We start from the raw sequence: 15,575 nt of genomic DNA on the forward strand, positions 1-15,575 counted from the left end.
TGGAATTTCCAAAAAGGTGATGATACAAGATACTGAGAAGGTAGCATATTTAAACATAGAACAGTACAGCACAGAAATAGGCCCTTCAGCCCACAATGTCTGTGCTGAACATGCTAAATCCAACTAATCCCCCTGCCTGCATGATCCATCTCCCTCCATTCCCTGCACACCCATGTACCTATCTAAAAGCCTCTTAAACACCTCCATCGTATCTACTTCCACCAGCACCCCGGGCAGCGCATTCCATGCACCCACTAACTTCTGTGTAAAGAAAACTTATCCCGCACATCTCCTTTAAACTTTGCCCCTCTCACCTTAAAGCCATGCCCTCTAATCTTGCACATTTCTACACTGGGGAAAAGTTTCTAATTGTCTACTCTATCTATGCCTCTCGTAATTTTATATACTTCCAGCAAGTCCCTCAGATCAATTGATTACGAGTCCACATGGGATTTATGTAAAGGAAATCAAATTTGACTGATTTTTGGAAGGCTTTGAAAGAACTTCAAAGGGCCGAATGGCCTACTCCAGCACCTATTTTTCTATGCTTTCTATGAAACAGGTGCTTTGGTTCACCATGTCCATGCTGTACTTATCAATATCAACACCGTGGGTCTGTAGCCTTCTCTGCCTTGGCAATTCATGTACATTGCCAACTCGTCCTCAAATACCACATTCCAGCTTCATTTTAACTCCCCTTCCCATTCCCTTAATGAACTGTCTGTCCATTGCAAGCAATTGAAAGGCCAGAGAGGTTGCGTGATAAATGTTTTGATATTTAATTCAAATCAGGCAAGATAAAAGCCAATTTAGAAAATTTCCCTACAAATGTAGTATCATTTTGAATCTTGTACCATTGCTAAATTATTTTAAAAAAGGAGATCAATTCGATTAAAATTGTAAATTGTTCCTTGTGTGTAAGATAGTGCTAGTGTACGGGGTGATCACTGGTCGGCGCAGACTCGGGGTGCTGAAGGGCCTGTTTCCACTTTGTATCTTTAAAGTCCAAGGTAAACTGCTTTAGAGTCCACTTTCTGAACTGATTCATTGTGCAATTTGAGTTTGTTTCAGACAACTCTCAAAGAGATAACTTCAGTAACAGTTTTCAATGCAGATCAAAAGTCTGCAAGAAAACAATGTTTCCAACACAGCCCTTCAATGCCATATTCAGATGACAACATAGTGAAAGAAACAACTTGTAACCATGGCTGAGGGCCTGATAGGAGTGTTTTGATTTCATATTGCTGAGGGCCACTATTTCAAAGTTTATTTTTGCTTTCTCCTTTGACTGGGCAGTTTTGCACTAAAGGTTGCTGTGTTCCCACCATACTTCAATCCATTGGCCATTAAAATAGACGGTGGCAGATGCTGGACAAAGGGCTGGTGAGAAGAACGGGGGCTCTTACCTTCCTGCCCTCAATGTCACTGCAAAAAGGATGACGGTTGCCGGGCAAGGGGAATGACGACGGTTCACAGGACGACCGGATGGAGGTGATGGCTGCCACGGGCCTTTATGGCCAGCTGCAGCGAGGACTTTGAAAATGGAGCCAAAACCTGGCGACTCTTGCACAAGGACTCAGTGGGATGTTTCTATGCAATCTGTACTTAACTGGGGATTTTACTTATGTGTGGCAATTACTGTACTGAACTGTATGCCAAAAAAGAATTTCACAACAACTTGGTACATGTGATAATAAAGAACCATTGAACCAATGATAGACAAGATGATTTAAGGACAATAATTCTCAATGGCTGATCACTATTCATGTTTTTCCAATTTGCCTGGGTTCAAACAAGGAGAGCTACAGTTGTCCACCATAGATTCTTCCATGTTTAACTAAAATTCACTATGTTCACCTAATGGCACAGTTGTTCTGAGATTTGGACTTCATGGGCGATACCATTAGACACAGGAGCAGAATTAGGTGATTCGGCCCATTCGATTATGGCTGATCTATTTTTCCCTCTCAGCCCCATTCTCCTGCCCTCTCCCAGTAACCTTTGACACCCTTACTAATTAAGAACCTCGCAATCTCTACTTTACCCAATGACATGGCCTCCGGTCTATGGCAATGAATTCCACAGATTCACTGCAGCCTGGCTGAAGAAATTCCTCCTCATCTCCTTTCTCAACTAAGGACGGTTTAATAAACATTGGCCCTGTCAATGAGCCCACAACCAGTATTTAAGTTTTAAAAACAATGCTTTGCACACTAATTGATTTCACCAAGGAAGGTTGTCACTGGGAGTTACACAAACTCTGTACTACATCATTGATGTCTTACATCATCTTCAATTACACCAAATTAAACTGACTGTAAGGCAAGAATTAAATACCAGTTTAAGTCGTCCCATAGGATCTGCATAAGAGTTTATTAGTATGAATGAATTTGGCAGTATTTTTACAATATATTCTCCAGAATCCATTTCAAATTCAGACTTTGCACAAATTTCAGAAGGCAGACAAACAACACTTTCATCTAAAAAAATCAAATTTTCCTTTGGTGAATTTTGTAATATAACCTAAGAAACAGAATTTAAGGTTAAGATGCGAGGGAAATAAATTGTCTCACATTCTTATCAGTACAATTATTGTTCATCATATTCTGTCAAAACTTGAATACATTAAATTAGTTAACACTGTCTGGAATCTTTCAACGTACTTATTTTCAAATGGAGAGTGGATCACATGCAAAATGTTAAGCAAACATTATCACAAGCTGTAAAGGAATTAATATAATTCAAAACCAACTTTCCCTGGAAAGAACACAAAGCAGGGAGTGTAGAATAGAACTGCAGATGCTGGTTTAAATCAAAGGTAGACACAAAATGCTGGAGAAACTCAGCGGGACAGGCAGCATCTCTGGAGAGAAGGAATGGGTGACATTTCGTGTCGAGACCCTTTCTCAGACTCACCAAAACGTCACCCATTCCTTCTCTCCAGAGATGCTACCTGTCCCGCTGAGTTACTCCAGCATTTAGTGTCTACAAAGTAGGAAGTGTCAGGCTGAGAGCATGTTGGGAAGCATGTCACGGTGGTAATGGAAATCTGGACTTCCTCGCTCACCAGTCAAGCTTTCTTATTTTAACACAACACTTGGGAACCGTCTTGAAAATATGTGGCCGTTTCTTCACTGTCACTGCATCAAAATCCTCAATGCCCTGACCAACAGCACCTTTGGAGTGCCTCCATCAGAAGGGGGCTGCAGGGAATGAGGGAGCAGGGGAGGATGAAGGAGGGATGTGGGAGAGGGTGTGTGGGGTGGAAGAGGAGGGAGGATGTGTGAGGGACAGGAGCAGCCAATGAGGAGGTTGCCGGATGAGAGGCAGGAGGGGACGACGGGGGAGGAAAGAGAGGACATGATGGAGGGCGATAACAGAGGGGGGTAAGAGAATGGGAGGGGAGAGAATGGGAGGGAGGGATGAGAAGGGAGGGGATGAGGGGTTTGTGGGAGAGGGCAAGTGGTGTGGAAGGGGGGAATGTGGGTGAGGAGGAAGGCAGGTGATGAGGAGGATGGAGGGGGAAGAAAGAGAGGGCATGATGAAGGGGGGAATAACAGAGTGGGGCGATGAAAAAATGCAGGCAAGTGATGGAGGGGGGAATGAGGAGGGAGGGGGGCGGGATGAGGAGGGGATGAGGGGGGGATTAGGGGGGGATGAGGGGGGAGGGGGAATGAGGAGGGGGAGGAGGATGAGGAGGGTGGGAAGAGGGGGGATGAGGAGGGGGAGGGATGAGGAGGGGGAAGGATGAGGGGGGAGGGATGAGGAGGGAGGGATGAGGTGGGAGGGATGAGAAGGGAGGGATGAGGGGGGAGGGATGAGGAGGGAGGGATGAGGGGGGAGGGATGAGGAGGATGAGGAGGGAGGGATGAGGAGGGAGGGATGAGGAGGGAGGGATGAGGGGGGAGGGATGAGGAGGATGAGGAGGGAGGGATGAGGAGGGAGGGATGAGGAGGGAGGGAGGAGTGATGGAGGGAAGGGGGAATGAAGGGGAAAACCCGCCCCTCATAATGGATGGGGCGGGATCCATCGCCCCTCGTCCTCCGACTCCGCCACCCAGCCCTCTCCCCCTTCCCTCCCCTCCCGGGGCCGGGGCCGCCCTCACCTCGGTGTGCAGCAGCGGGCCGCAGCCCGCCTCCTTGTCCAGCTCCTCCCGGTGACGCTCCGCCATCTTCAGCCGCCGCGCTGCATTGTGGGCCGCGGGGGGGGGGGGGCCTGGCAGCCGCACTCCAGGCGCGACCAGTCCATCCCCGAGCCCCGGCACCATCGATCCACGCCCGCACAGTCGATCCGCGCCAAATCGATCGGCTGCGCTGCCAGTTTGACGCCTTCATGTGGAAAGGGGGGAGGAGATGATGGGCGAGGATGTTGCCAGGACTCGAGGGCCTGACCTTATGGGGAGAGGTTGGGATGGCTGCAACGTTATCCCTTGGAGCGCAGGAGGATGAGGGGTGATCTGATAGAGCTGTATAAGATCATGAGAGGAATCAAGAATACAATACAATATATCTTTATTGTCATTGTACAGCGAGATTGGGAATGCGCCTCCCATACGATGCAATAAATTAATTAGCTAATCAGCATTAATTTAGACAACCCAGTGAAACAAAATTAGAAACAGTTTTAAAACAGAATAAAGTGCAAGTGGATCTGTGCCGGTTCACTGTGCGATGTGACCATCCGGCTCATAACAGCTATGGCCCTGGGGATGAAGCTGTTCCTGAGTCTGGAGGTGCGGGCATAGAAGGCCTTGTAGCATCTGCCCGATGGTAGAATTTCGAACAGACTATTGCAGGGGTGTGAGGAGTCTTTGTGAATGCTGGTGGCTTTTCTGAGGCATCGTGTGTTGTAGATGTCTTCCAAGGCTGGTAGCTGTGTTCCGATGGTCCTCTGAGCTCTATGGACTACCAGCTGAAGAGCTTTCCTCTCTGCCTCCATGCAGCTGAGGTACCACACAGGGATGCCATGTGTTACGATGCTCTCTATGGTGCAGCGGTAGAAGGTCGTCAGCAGCTGTTGGGGCAGACCAAACTTTTTCAGTGTTCTCAGGTAGAACAGTCATTGCTGTGCCTTCTTGACCAGCGCAGCGGTGTTAGTGGACCATGTGAGGTCTTCCGAAATGTGAGTGCCCAGAAACTTGAAGCTGGACACTCTCTCCACACTGTCCCCGTTGACAAAGATTGGAGAGTATTCCCCGTTGTGTTATCTACAGAAGTTGATGATCAGCTCCTTGGTCTTGGAGGTGTTTAGGGACAGGTTGTTATCTGAGCACCAGTCTGCCAGGTTCTGCACCTCTGCTCTATAGTTTGTTTCATCACCGTTGGTGATCAGCCCGATCACCGTTGTGTCGTCTGCAAACTTGACAATGGTGTTGGTGTCGAATGCAGGAACACAGTTGTGTGTGAATAGGGTGTAGATCATGGGGCTCAAAACACAGCCCTGTGGTGTTCTGGTACTCAGGGTGATAGTGGAGGACAGGTGCAGGCCCATTCTCACTGCCTGCGGTCACTCTATCAAGAAGTCCAGGATCCAGTCGCATAACGATGAGCTGAGAGGCCTAGCTGGTGGAGTTTGGTGATGAGCTTGGTGGGGATTATCGTGTTGAAGGCAGAGCTATAGTCAATGATTAGCAGCCTCGCGTACATGCCCTGTCTCTCCAGGTGAGTCAGGACAGTGTGAAGAGCCAGAGAGATGGCATTCTCTGTGGATCTGTTTGCCCTGTATGCAAATTGATGCGAGTCCAGTGAGGCAGGGATGCTGGATTTGATGTGTGAGAGGACCAGCGTTTCAAAGCACTTCATGAACGAGGAGACATGGGTTTAGGTGAGAGGGTGGCGGGTGTATGGAATGATGGTTCAATGGTTCTTTATTATCACGTGTACAGACATACAGTGAAATTATTTTGTTTCCATACAGTTCAGTAAAGTATTGGTGCGAAAGGAGGTAACTGAGCCAGGTACTGTAACAACATTTAGAATACACTTGCACAGGTACATGGAGAGAAATGGTGTAGAGGGATATGGCCCAATTGTGGGTGAATTGGACTAGCTTAGATGGGGCATTTTGGTCAGCATGGACGAGTTAGGCTGAAGGGCCTGTTTAAGTGCAATATTTTGCTTTTGGTTTCATGATTTCCAAATGTGCACCTGTTTTGATTCTATCGTTTATATTTCAGTGAATTGTTAAATTATCATTAGCCATAGGTCACGATAATGAAGGTCAGAAACAAGCTAAACATGACCTGTAGCCGGCATCAGAATACAGAGTAATACTGCCCGGAAACAGGCCTGACAGCTCATCAAGTCTGCACTGACCTCAAACCCTTATACTCGACCTATTTTATTCTGCCAACATTCCCCTTGCCAACACACTCACCTAAGAGGCATTTAAGACACTTTTAGATGGGCACATTTATATGCAGGAAACGGATCACGTGTAGGCAGAGGAAATTAGTATTACTTGGCATCATGTTTGGCACGAACATTGTGGGCCAAAGGGCCTATTCCTCTGATGTACTGTTCCATGACACAAAGTGCTGGAGTAACTCGGCGGGTCATAGAAACATAGAAAGTAGGTGCAGGAGGAGGCCATTCCGCCCTTTGAGCCAGCACCACCATTCATTGTGATCATGGATGATCATCCACAATCAGTAACCCATGCCTGCCTTCTCCCCATGCCCTTTGATTCCACTAGCCCCAATAGCTCTATCTAACTCTCTTTTAAATTCATCCAGTGAATTGGCCTCCACTGCCTTCTGTGGCATAGAATTCCACAAATTCACATCTCTGGGTGAAAAAGTTTTTTCTCATCTCAGTTTTAACCGCCCCGACGTGGCAACTTCAACAGCCTGACCGCGGGAGAAGACGGCAGGGGAAGAGAAAAGACATTCTGGCTTTCCATCACAGTGAGGAGGTGACTGGAGGAGACTCACTGTGATGGATGTTTCTTTTTTTTTTTTTGTGTTGATTTGTGATTGTGTGTGTTATTGCTTATTTTTATTGCTCTTATTGTTGGATTGTGGGTAACGGAATTTCGTCCAAAAGACTTGTTTTTTTGGATGACAATAAAGGTTATTCTGATTCTAATTCTGAAATGGCCTCCCCTTAATTCTTAGACACTGGGCTCTGGTTCTGGACTACCACAACATTGGGAACATTTTTCCTGCATCTAGCTTGTCCAGTCCTTTTATAATTTAAAATGTTTCTGTAAGATCCCCTCTCATCCTTCTAAATTCCAGTGAATACAAGCCCAGTCTTTCCAATCTTTCCTCATATGACAGTCCTGCCATCCCGGGGATTAACCTTGTGAACCTATGCTGCACTCCCTGAATAGCAAAGATGTCCTTCCTCAAATTAGGAGTCCAAAAATGTACACAATACTCCAGATGTAGTCTCGCCAGGGCCCTGCACAACCACAGAAGGACCTTGTTACTGCTATACTCAAATCCTCTTGTTACGAAGGCCAACATGCCATTAGCTTTCTTCACTGCCTGCTGTACCTGCATGCTTACTTTCAGTGACTGGTGTACAAGGACCATGTCAGTACCCTTCCCCCAATACCAAGTGCTCTAATTTTGCACACTAATCTCCTGTGTGGGACCTTATAAAAGGCTTTCTGAAAGTCCAGATACACTGCATCCACTGGCTCATCTTCATCCAATTTACTTGTCACATCCTCAAAAAATTCCAAAGATTAGTCAAGCACCTCCCCTTCATAAATTCATGCTGACTTGGACCAATCCTTTTATTGCCATCCAAATGCGCCGTTATTACTTCTTTAATTATAGACTCCAGCATCTTCCCCACCACCGATGTCAAGCTAACTGGTCTATAATTCCCTGTTTTCTCTCTCGCTCCTTTCTTGAAAAGTGGGTTAACATTAGCTACCTTCCAATCCACAGGAACTGTTCCTGAACCTATAGAACATTGGAAAATGATCACCAATGCGTCCACGATTTCTAGAGCCACCTCCTTGAGTACCTTGGGATGCAGACCATCATTTCTCAGCCTTCAGTCCCATCAGTCTACCCAATACTATTTCTCGTCGAATGCAAATTTCTTTCAGTTCCTCTGTCTCCCTAGATCCTCTGTCCTCTAGTACATCTTTCTCCACCTTCATTCCTGCTAGGATCCTTTTCCAATCGACCTTGGCCAGCTCCTCTCTCATGCCTTCTTAGTCTTTGTTCAACTGTAACACTGACACCTGATTTAACCTTCTCCCTCTCAAATTGCAGATTAAAACATGGTCACTACCTCCTAGCGGTTCCTTTACCTTGAGTTCCCTTATTAAATCTGGTTCATTGGACAACACTAAATCCAGAATTGCCTTCTCTCTGGTCGGCTCTAGTACAAGCTGCTCTAAGAATCCAGCTTGGAGTCACTCTACAAACTCCCTTTCTTGGGGTTCAGAACCAACCTGATTTTCCCAGTCTACCTGCATATTGAAATTTGCTAGGTAACTTTTCGGGTCGAGATCCTTCTTCAGACTTCTGAGTGGTAGAATCTGGGGGGAGTTGATGGGAATGTGGTAGAATAAAATAAGTGAGATTAATTAGGATTAGTGTAAATGGGTGTGTGAGGTCAGCACGGACTCAATAGGCCAAAGGAGATGCTGGAATCCTGAGCAAAGCACAAAGTGCTGGGGGAACTCAGCGGGTCAGGCAGTATCTTTGGAGGGGATGGACAGGCGACATTTCAGTTTGGGATCCTTCAGACTGATGGAGTAGGCAGGGAGAAAGCTGGAAAATAGGTGGTGTCTGGAAAAGCCTGGCAAGTGATAGGTGGATGCAGTTGATGGGGGAGTTGATTGGCAGATGGGTGGAGTAAGTGGCAAAGGCTGGAGATGAAAAAGAGACAAAAGGGTGTGAGATAGGAGAGAAGAGGTTGTGAAATGTAAAGTCGAGGGAGGGTTATGGGTGGAAGGGAACAAAAGCAGGGGGGAGGGGTGGAGGGGTGGAAAGAGGGCTTGTTTACTTGCTGTATCTGTCTCTGACACTCCCCCTCTCGTTGCAGGCAGTTTTTCATACTGCAGCTCTAACTTGCCTCACCACTGCCCCCTGCTGTAACGAGGAGGATGTGTTTCAGTCCTGGCAATTCTCTCAGTTCCATGTTTTACCATTGCCAATTTTTTAGTACTGAAGCATGAAACCAAATCCCTGCCGAACATCGATCACCCGTTCACACTAGTTTGATGTTATCCCACTTTTCCATCCATTCCCTACACACGAGGGGCATTTTACAAAGGGCCAATTAACCCACAAACACACGGCTTTGGGATGTGGGAAGGAACCGGAGCATCCAGAGGAAACCCACGCGGTCAGAGGGAGAAACGTACAAACTCTGCACAGACAGCACCCAAGGTCAGGATCAAAACCGGGTCTCTGGCTCTCGATATGTCAGGCATGTGAATTTTCCGCAGATTTCCGCGTTTTTAAAATCCATTTCCCGCGCTTTTTGCATGGTTTCCGCGTTTTCCACTTTGCCAAATAAACACAGAAATCGGATCCAAAAAAAGAAAGGAAAATAAAACGATGTATAGACTTGTAATGAATACTAGGGTTGCGCTCGAGGTCGCTAGGGGTTCTGCGAGAAATCCCCCCATCCCGCCCATCCTGGAAGTCTCTCTGAAAATGTAGCACCTAGGCTGGGCAAGGCAGCCAATCTCGACCTCATCGGGACTTTCACGGCCGATCGGTGGGTTGAATTTGCAACCTGTGGCCAGGGCTCTTGATCTCCAGCCCAGCTGGAGCCAGCAAATCTATGCCCATAGTCGACTTCCTTGGCCTGCTGGATAAACCAGCAAAGCTCTGGAACCAAGAGTGCCAGAAAATCAGTGGTGGAACTGTAATGAGTAAATATTAAATTTAAGTGCAAGATTATATAACTAAATTAAGTAAGACAGGGTTAAAATATAATACACAGCAGAAAAGCCAATTACCACCTTTTTGGGCTGATTATCAATTAATGTGTGAATTTACTTCAAAATGTTATTAGTGTACAGTGACATATTCACATTATTTTGTAATGTCTGTTTTTACTGTGAAATGCACTAAAAGAGGCTTGAAACTGGTAATTTTGTGTGTAAGATTTCAAAAATTTCCCTATTTTTTTATCCCTATTGTGCAAGTGCTCGGCTCACTTCCTCTTTTTTTTAACCTCACTCACATGCCTGATATGTTAACAGTACCATGTCCTGGCTCCTAAAAATTAAACATTTCAATGTCGTCAACATATTGATAGAAATATTCTATTTACATTGCAGATCTATTTTTGTCAGAAATAAAATCCTCTTTCTTACTTTCCTACAACTACCCCCCAGGTTCTTGAACCAAACCTACCTCGACAACAAAACATTATGGAACACCTCTTGCACTTCCATGGATTTGTTTTATTTTCTAATTATGTTTTTACACAAATGTCTTGTTTTTTTAGTCTTCTTTCATTCAGAACTTTAGGTGTGTAGTTTATGTACTTGTTTGTGTGTGTGTGGTGTGTCTATGTGCCTGTGCTGCTGCTGAAAGCAAGATTTTCATTGTACCTGTATCTCACTGTACTTGAGCAATAAACTCTACTCGACACTAAACTTGAACTTAGTTAGACCTACACTAGATGGCAGCAAACTCAACACGCAACAAGGGTGGCACAGCTGGTGGAGCTGCTGCCGCACAGAGCCAGAGACCCCGGTTCAATCCTGTCCTACAGAGCTGTCTGTGTGTGAAGTTTGCACATTCTTCACATGACCGCGTCGGTTTCCTCCGGGTGCTCCGGTTTCCTCCCACATCCCAAAGGCATGCGTGTTTGTAGGTTAATTGGGCCTCTGTAAATTACCCCTGGTGTGTAGCAAGTGGTTAAAAGTAGGATCACATAGAACTCATGTGAACGATGGTTGGCGTGACCTCGGTGGGCCGAAGGGCCTGTTTCCATGCTGTATCTCCAAATTAAACAAAACTAAATTTAGTCATGACTAATAAACCAATACCCATATGTCAAGAAGGAACACTCCCCAGTAGAGAGTCAGCCAGAGTCAACAATAACATAAATTACTGTTAAGGTTGTAGTAATGCCAAATATTTATGAAAGATTCAAGTGTGCTGCGGTTCTGCTCACTGCAGAAGCACACCTCTAAAATCACCCCGATTCCTTTCCTCAATAAACACCACGAGTCTATCTTATAACTCAAATGGCCATGGCATTTGATTTTTGTTTATGGAACAAGTCTTGTGGAAGGACATTTTGAAATTAAGTTTTGTCGTTAAAACTTTGGAGATAAAGTGTGGAAACAGGCCCTTCGGCCCACTGAGTCCGCACCGACCAGTGATCACTCCATACATTTGCACTATCCTGCACACTAGGGACAATTTACAATTTTCCCAAAGCCTATTAACCTACAATCCTGTTCGTCTTTGGAATGTGGGAGGAAACCGGAGCACTCGGAAAAAGCCATGCGCTCACAGGGAGAACTTACAAACTCCATACAAACAGCACCCAGAGTCAGGATCGAACCCGGGTCTCTGGCGCTGTAAGGGAGCAACTCTCCCGCTGCATCACTATGATCCCCATGATTCACTGATAGTTCTCCAATCCCTCTCTGACCTTGTCTGCAGAACTGCAACAACGTGCGTGATTCCTAACTACCTCAATCAGGCACTCAGTTATAGTCATACAGGATGAAAACAGGCCCTTCAGCCCAACTTGTACTTGCCGACCAAGATGTACCATTAAAGCTAATCCTATTTGCCACACCAGGTCCATATCCCCCAAAACCTTTCCTATCCATGCACCTATCCAAATGTTTTTTTAAATGTTGTTATAGTACTGCCACAACTACCTCCTCTGGCAGCTTGTTCCATAAACACACCATCCTCAGTGAAAACATTGCCACGCAGGTTCCTATTGAATCTTGCCCCTCTCACGTTAATTCTACCTCTGGTTATTGATCCCTCTACTCTGGGCAAAAGACTGTGCACTCACCCTCTCCCTCTCATGATTTTGTACTCCTCTATAAGATTGCCCCTCATCCTCCAGTACTCCAAGGAATAAAGTCCTAGCCTGCCTAACTTCTCCCTGTAGCTCAGGCCCTCGAGTCTTGGCAACATCCTCGTAAATCTTCTCAGCACTCTTTCCAGCTTAACGACATCTTTCCTATAGTAGGGTGACCAAAATTGAACACGGTACTCCAAATGTCTTGTACAACTGTAATGTAACTTCCCAACTTCTATACTTAATATAGACACAAAGTGCTGAAGTAACTCAGCGATTCAGGCAGCATCTCTTTCGGGACCCTTCTTTAGACCTAATACCATGACTTATACCTAATACCCTGATTTATGAAGGCCAAAGTAACAAAAACTTTTGTTTCTCATCATGGAAGCAGCGTTGTAATGACTCATTGCCAGTTTCTCAGGGAAAACTAGGGAGTTTCACGATGTTGGTCCACATCCCATGACTTTTCAAACAGAATATGCTTCATTTGCAGCGTGTCGGACACAGTACCTGACGCAGAAGCCGGTAACCTCCAATTAACCTTAACGATCATACTTTATCTGAAAAGGAGCAAGAAAGCTGTTTGCATATACCTTGATTGTTCTAAACTGCAGTCTGAAACTTAAAAACTCACTCCATGCTCCAAAGTTACTTAGCAGCAGAATATTACACTGTGCACTGCACAATTACAACGTTTAGTTTAGTTTAGAGATAGTTTAGTTTAGTTTATTATTGTTTTGTGTACTGAGGTGTAAAGCTTTTTTGTTGCGTGCTTTCCAGTCAGTGAAAAGACTATGCCTGATTACAATCAGGCCGTCCACAGTATGCAGACACAGGATAAATGGAATAATGTTTAGTGCAAGATAATGTCCAGTAAAGTCCAATTAAAGATAGTCTGAGGGTCTCCAATGAGGTAGATGGGAGATCAGGACCGCTCTCTAGTTGGTAATGGGATGGTTCCATTGCCTGATAACAGCTGGGAAAAAACTGTCCCTGAATCTGGAGGTGTGCATTTTCACACTTCTGTACCTCTTGCCTGATGGGAGAGGGGAGAAGAAGAGCAATGCCTCTTCAATTAAAGCAACAATAGAAACACAAATAAACTACAATACAAATGGCAGCAGAAAATGGCAAATAAACGAGTCTCCAAAGGCTGCAACTTCAAAACCTTGTCGGAATCTCCATTTAACTGTTCGGACTGGAGATTTTTCATAAACCTGTACATCCTGGCGCCACTCCGTAACATCGGCCTGAGGTGAAGTCCCGTGAAAGCATAGAGCGTGGAAACAGGCTCCGGCCCAACTTGCCCACACCGCCCAACACGCCCCAACTCCTCATATTGTACTTGGATAGCTTGTGGAGTAGCACAGTCGTGCAGCTGGATGAATTGTTGCCTCACAGTGCCAGAGACCCAGGTTCGAGTCTGACTCCGGGTGCTGTCTGTACAATGTTTGTACATTCTCCCTGCAACCGCGTGGGTGTCCTCCTATATTCCAAAGACGTACAAGTTTGCAGGTAATTGACTTCTGTACATTAGTGTGTCCCTAGTGTGTAGGATAGAACTAGTCTATTGGTAATTGCTGGTTGGCACGGACTCATGGGTCAAAGGGCCTGTTTCCATGCTGGAGGCATGATGAGCTTCAGAACAAATCGATGACCAAGGTGGAGCCTACAATGGTCTATCCTCTCCATGTGCCTGTCTAAATGTTTCTTAAAAGGTGTGATAGTGCAAGTGTAACAGGCATTTTTAATCTTAAAAGCCTGAGTTTCCTCCCAAATCTAAGATTCCCAATGAGCTATGTTTAAAACTATGTATCCTCCTTAGTGTCGAAAACAAGTTATTTCTCTCATCAGGCACGGAGCTCGTCTCAGATGTCTCTGAGAGATACGTTTATCTCTGTGACCTTGTAGTTGGCCTCATGATGTACTAGTTCTTCTGAGTTAGCCCAAGCAGTTTCTCAAATGTTTTATTGTTATTCTTAAGTGAGCTTGCTTGCGTAACAAATGGTGCTGCTAATTCAGCTGAAAAGCCCGCATTTGGTTGTTAGTTCACAACACCATTTTAGCTGCTACGGTCTGTTTAACCCTTACAATACACCACCTCCATCTTAAAGCAATATACTGAATATAAAAGACATTTGGACAGGTCCATGGATAAGAAAGGTTTGGAGGGATATCGGCAAAAAACTGGCAAGTGGGACTAACATATATGTGGCATCTTTTAATTCAGTTTAGTTTATTGTCACGTGTACCGAGGTACAGTGAAAAGTTTTTTGTTGTGTGCTAACCAATCAGTGGAAAGAGTATACATGATTACATTCAAGCCGCCCATGGTGTACAGATACTGGATAAAGTGAATAATGTTTGGCACAAGATAAAGTCCAGAAAGGTCCGGACTGTTTCCGTGCTGTACGACTCTATGGCGACAACGGAAATCCCGATTGGTTCTGAAGCTTATCATGCCCCCAACATGGAAACAGGCCCTTTGACCCACCGAGTCTGTGCCAACCAGCAATCACCAATAGACTAGTTCTATCCGACACACTGGGGACAATGTACAGAAGTCAATTACCTGCAAACTTGTACGTCTTTGGAATATTAAGATTTTGCCTCCTTGTTTTTAGATACCTTTATCAGTCGATGTATCTCCAAGGTCTCTATTCTGTCAAACTTCCTCAGAATTATGAACGATTTGATGCAATCGTCCCTCACCTGCAGTTTAGGTTTTAGTTCAGAGATGTAGCATGGTACAGCATGGAAATAGGCCCCGCTGCCCACAGAGCCCACGCCGATCATCAATCACCCGTTTACATAAGTTCTATGTTATTCCACTTTCTCATCCACTCCCTACACACTAGGAAAATAACTGCAGATGCTGGTACAAATTGAAGGTATCATAAAATGCTGGAGCAACTCAGCAGGTCAGGCAGCATCTTGGACAGAAAGAATGGGTGACATTTCGGGTCGAGACCCTTCTTCAGACTGAAGAAGGGTCACGACCCGAAACGTCACCCATTCCATCTGTCCAAGATGCTGCCTGACCTGCTGAGTTACTCCAGCATTTTGTGATACCCTATACACTCGGGGTGAGTTACAGAGGGCCAATTAACCTATAAACCCACACATCTTTGGAACCTGGGAGAAAACCTAAGCACCAGGAGGAAACTCATGCAGTCACAGGGAGAACGTGCAAACTCCACACAGAGATCACCCGATGTCAGGAACGAACCTGGGTGTCTGGTGCTGTGAGGCAGCGGCTCTACCAGCTGTGCCATTGTGTCGACACATTGTACTGTAAGCTGCTGCAGTGAGCATAAGTCCAATTTTATCGAGTCATACAGCGTGGATCAGGCCCTTCGGCTCAACATGCCCACACTGACCAATTTATCTCATCGACACTAGTCCCACCTGCCTGCAATAGACCTATATCCCTCCTAGCCTGTCCTATCCATGTACCCGTCTAATTGTTTCTTAAATGTTGTGATAGTCCATGTCTCAACTACCTCCTCTGGCAGCTCGTTCCATACACCCACCACCCTTTGTGTGAAAATGTTACCCCTCAGGTTCCTATTATATTTCCCCCCCCTAACCTTA

The 15,575-nt window shown here is 45.5% G+C and overlaps 2 protein-coding genes across 2 annotated transcripts in view; both read right to left on the minus strand.

Annotated features, from left to right (window-relative positions):
* The window catches only part of zdhhc17 (zDHHC palmitoyltransferase 17), a 68,228-nt gene extending 64,039 nt beyond the window's left edge, over nt 1–4,189 (minus strand). The window contains exon 1 of the mRNA XM_078417157.1: nt 4,106–4,189. Within this exon, the coding sequence (XP_078273283.1) occupies nt 4,106–4,171 (66 nt within the window). The 5' untranslated portion in view covers nt 4,172–4,189. The remainder of the gene's footprint in view (nt 1–4,105) is intronic.
* nav3 (neuron navigator 3) overlaps nt 1–15,575 on the minus strand; it is a 579,072-nt gene that overhangs the window by 481,236 nt on the left and 82,261 nt on the right. The window lies entirely within an intron of this gene.

This window comes from Rhinoraja longicauda, chromosome 20, assembly GCF_053455715.1.
Source record: "Rhinoraja longicauda isolate Sanriku21f chromosome 20, sRhiLon1.1, whole genome shotgun sequence".
In the NCBI taxonomy this organism is placed as follows: domain Eukaryota; kingdom Metazoa; phylum Chordata; class Chondrichthyes; order Rajiformes; family Arhynchobatidae; genus Rhinoraja; species Rhinoraja longicauda.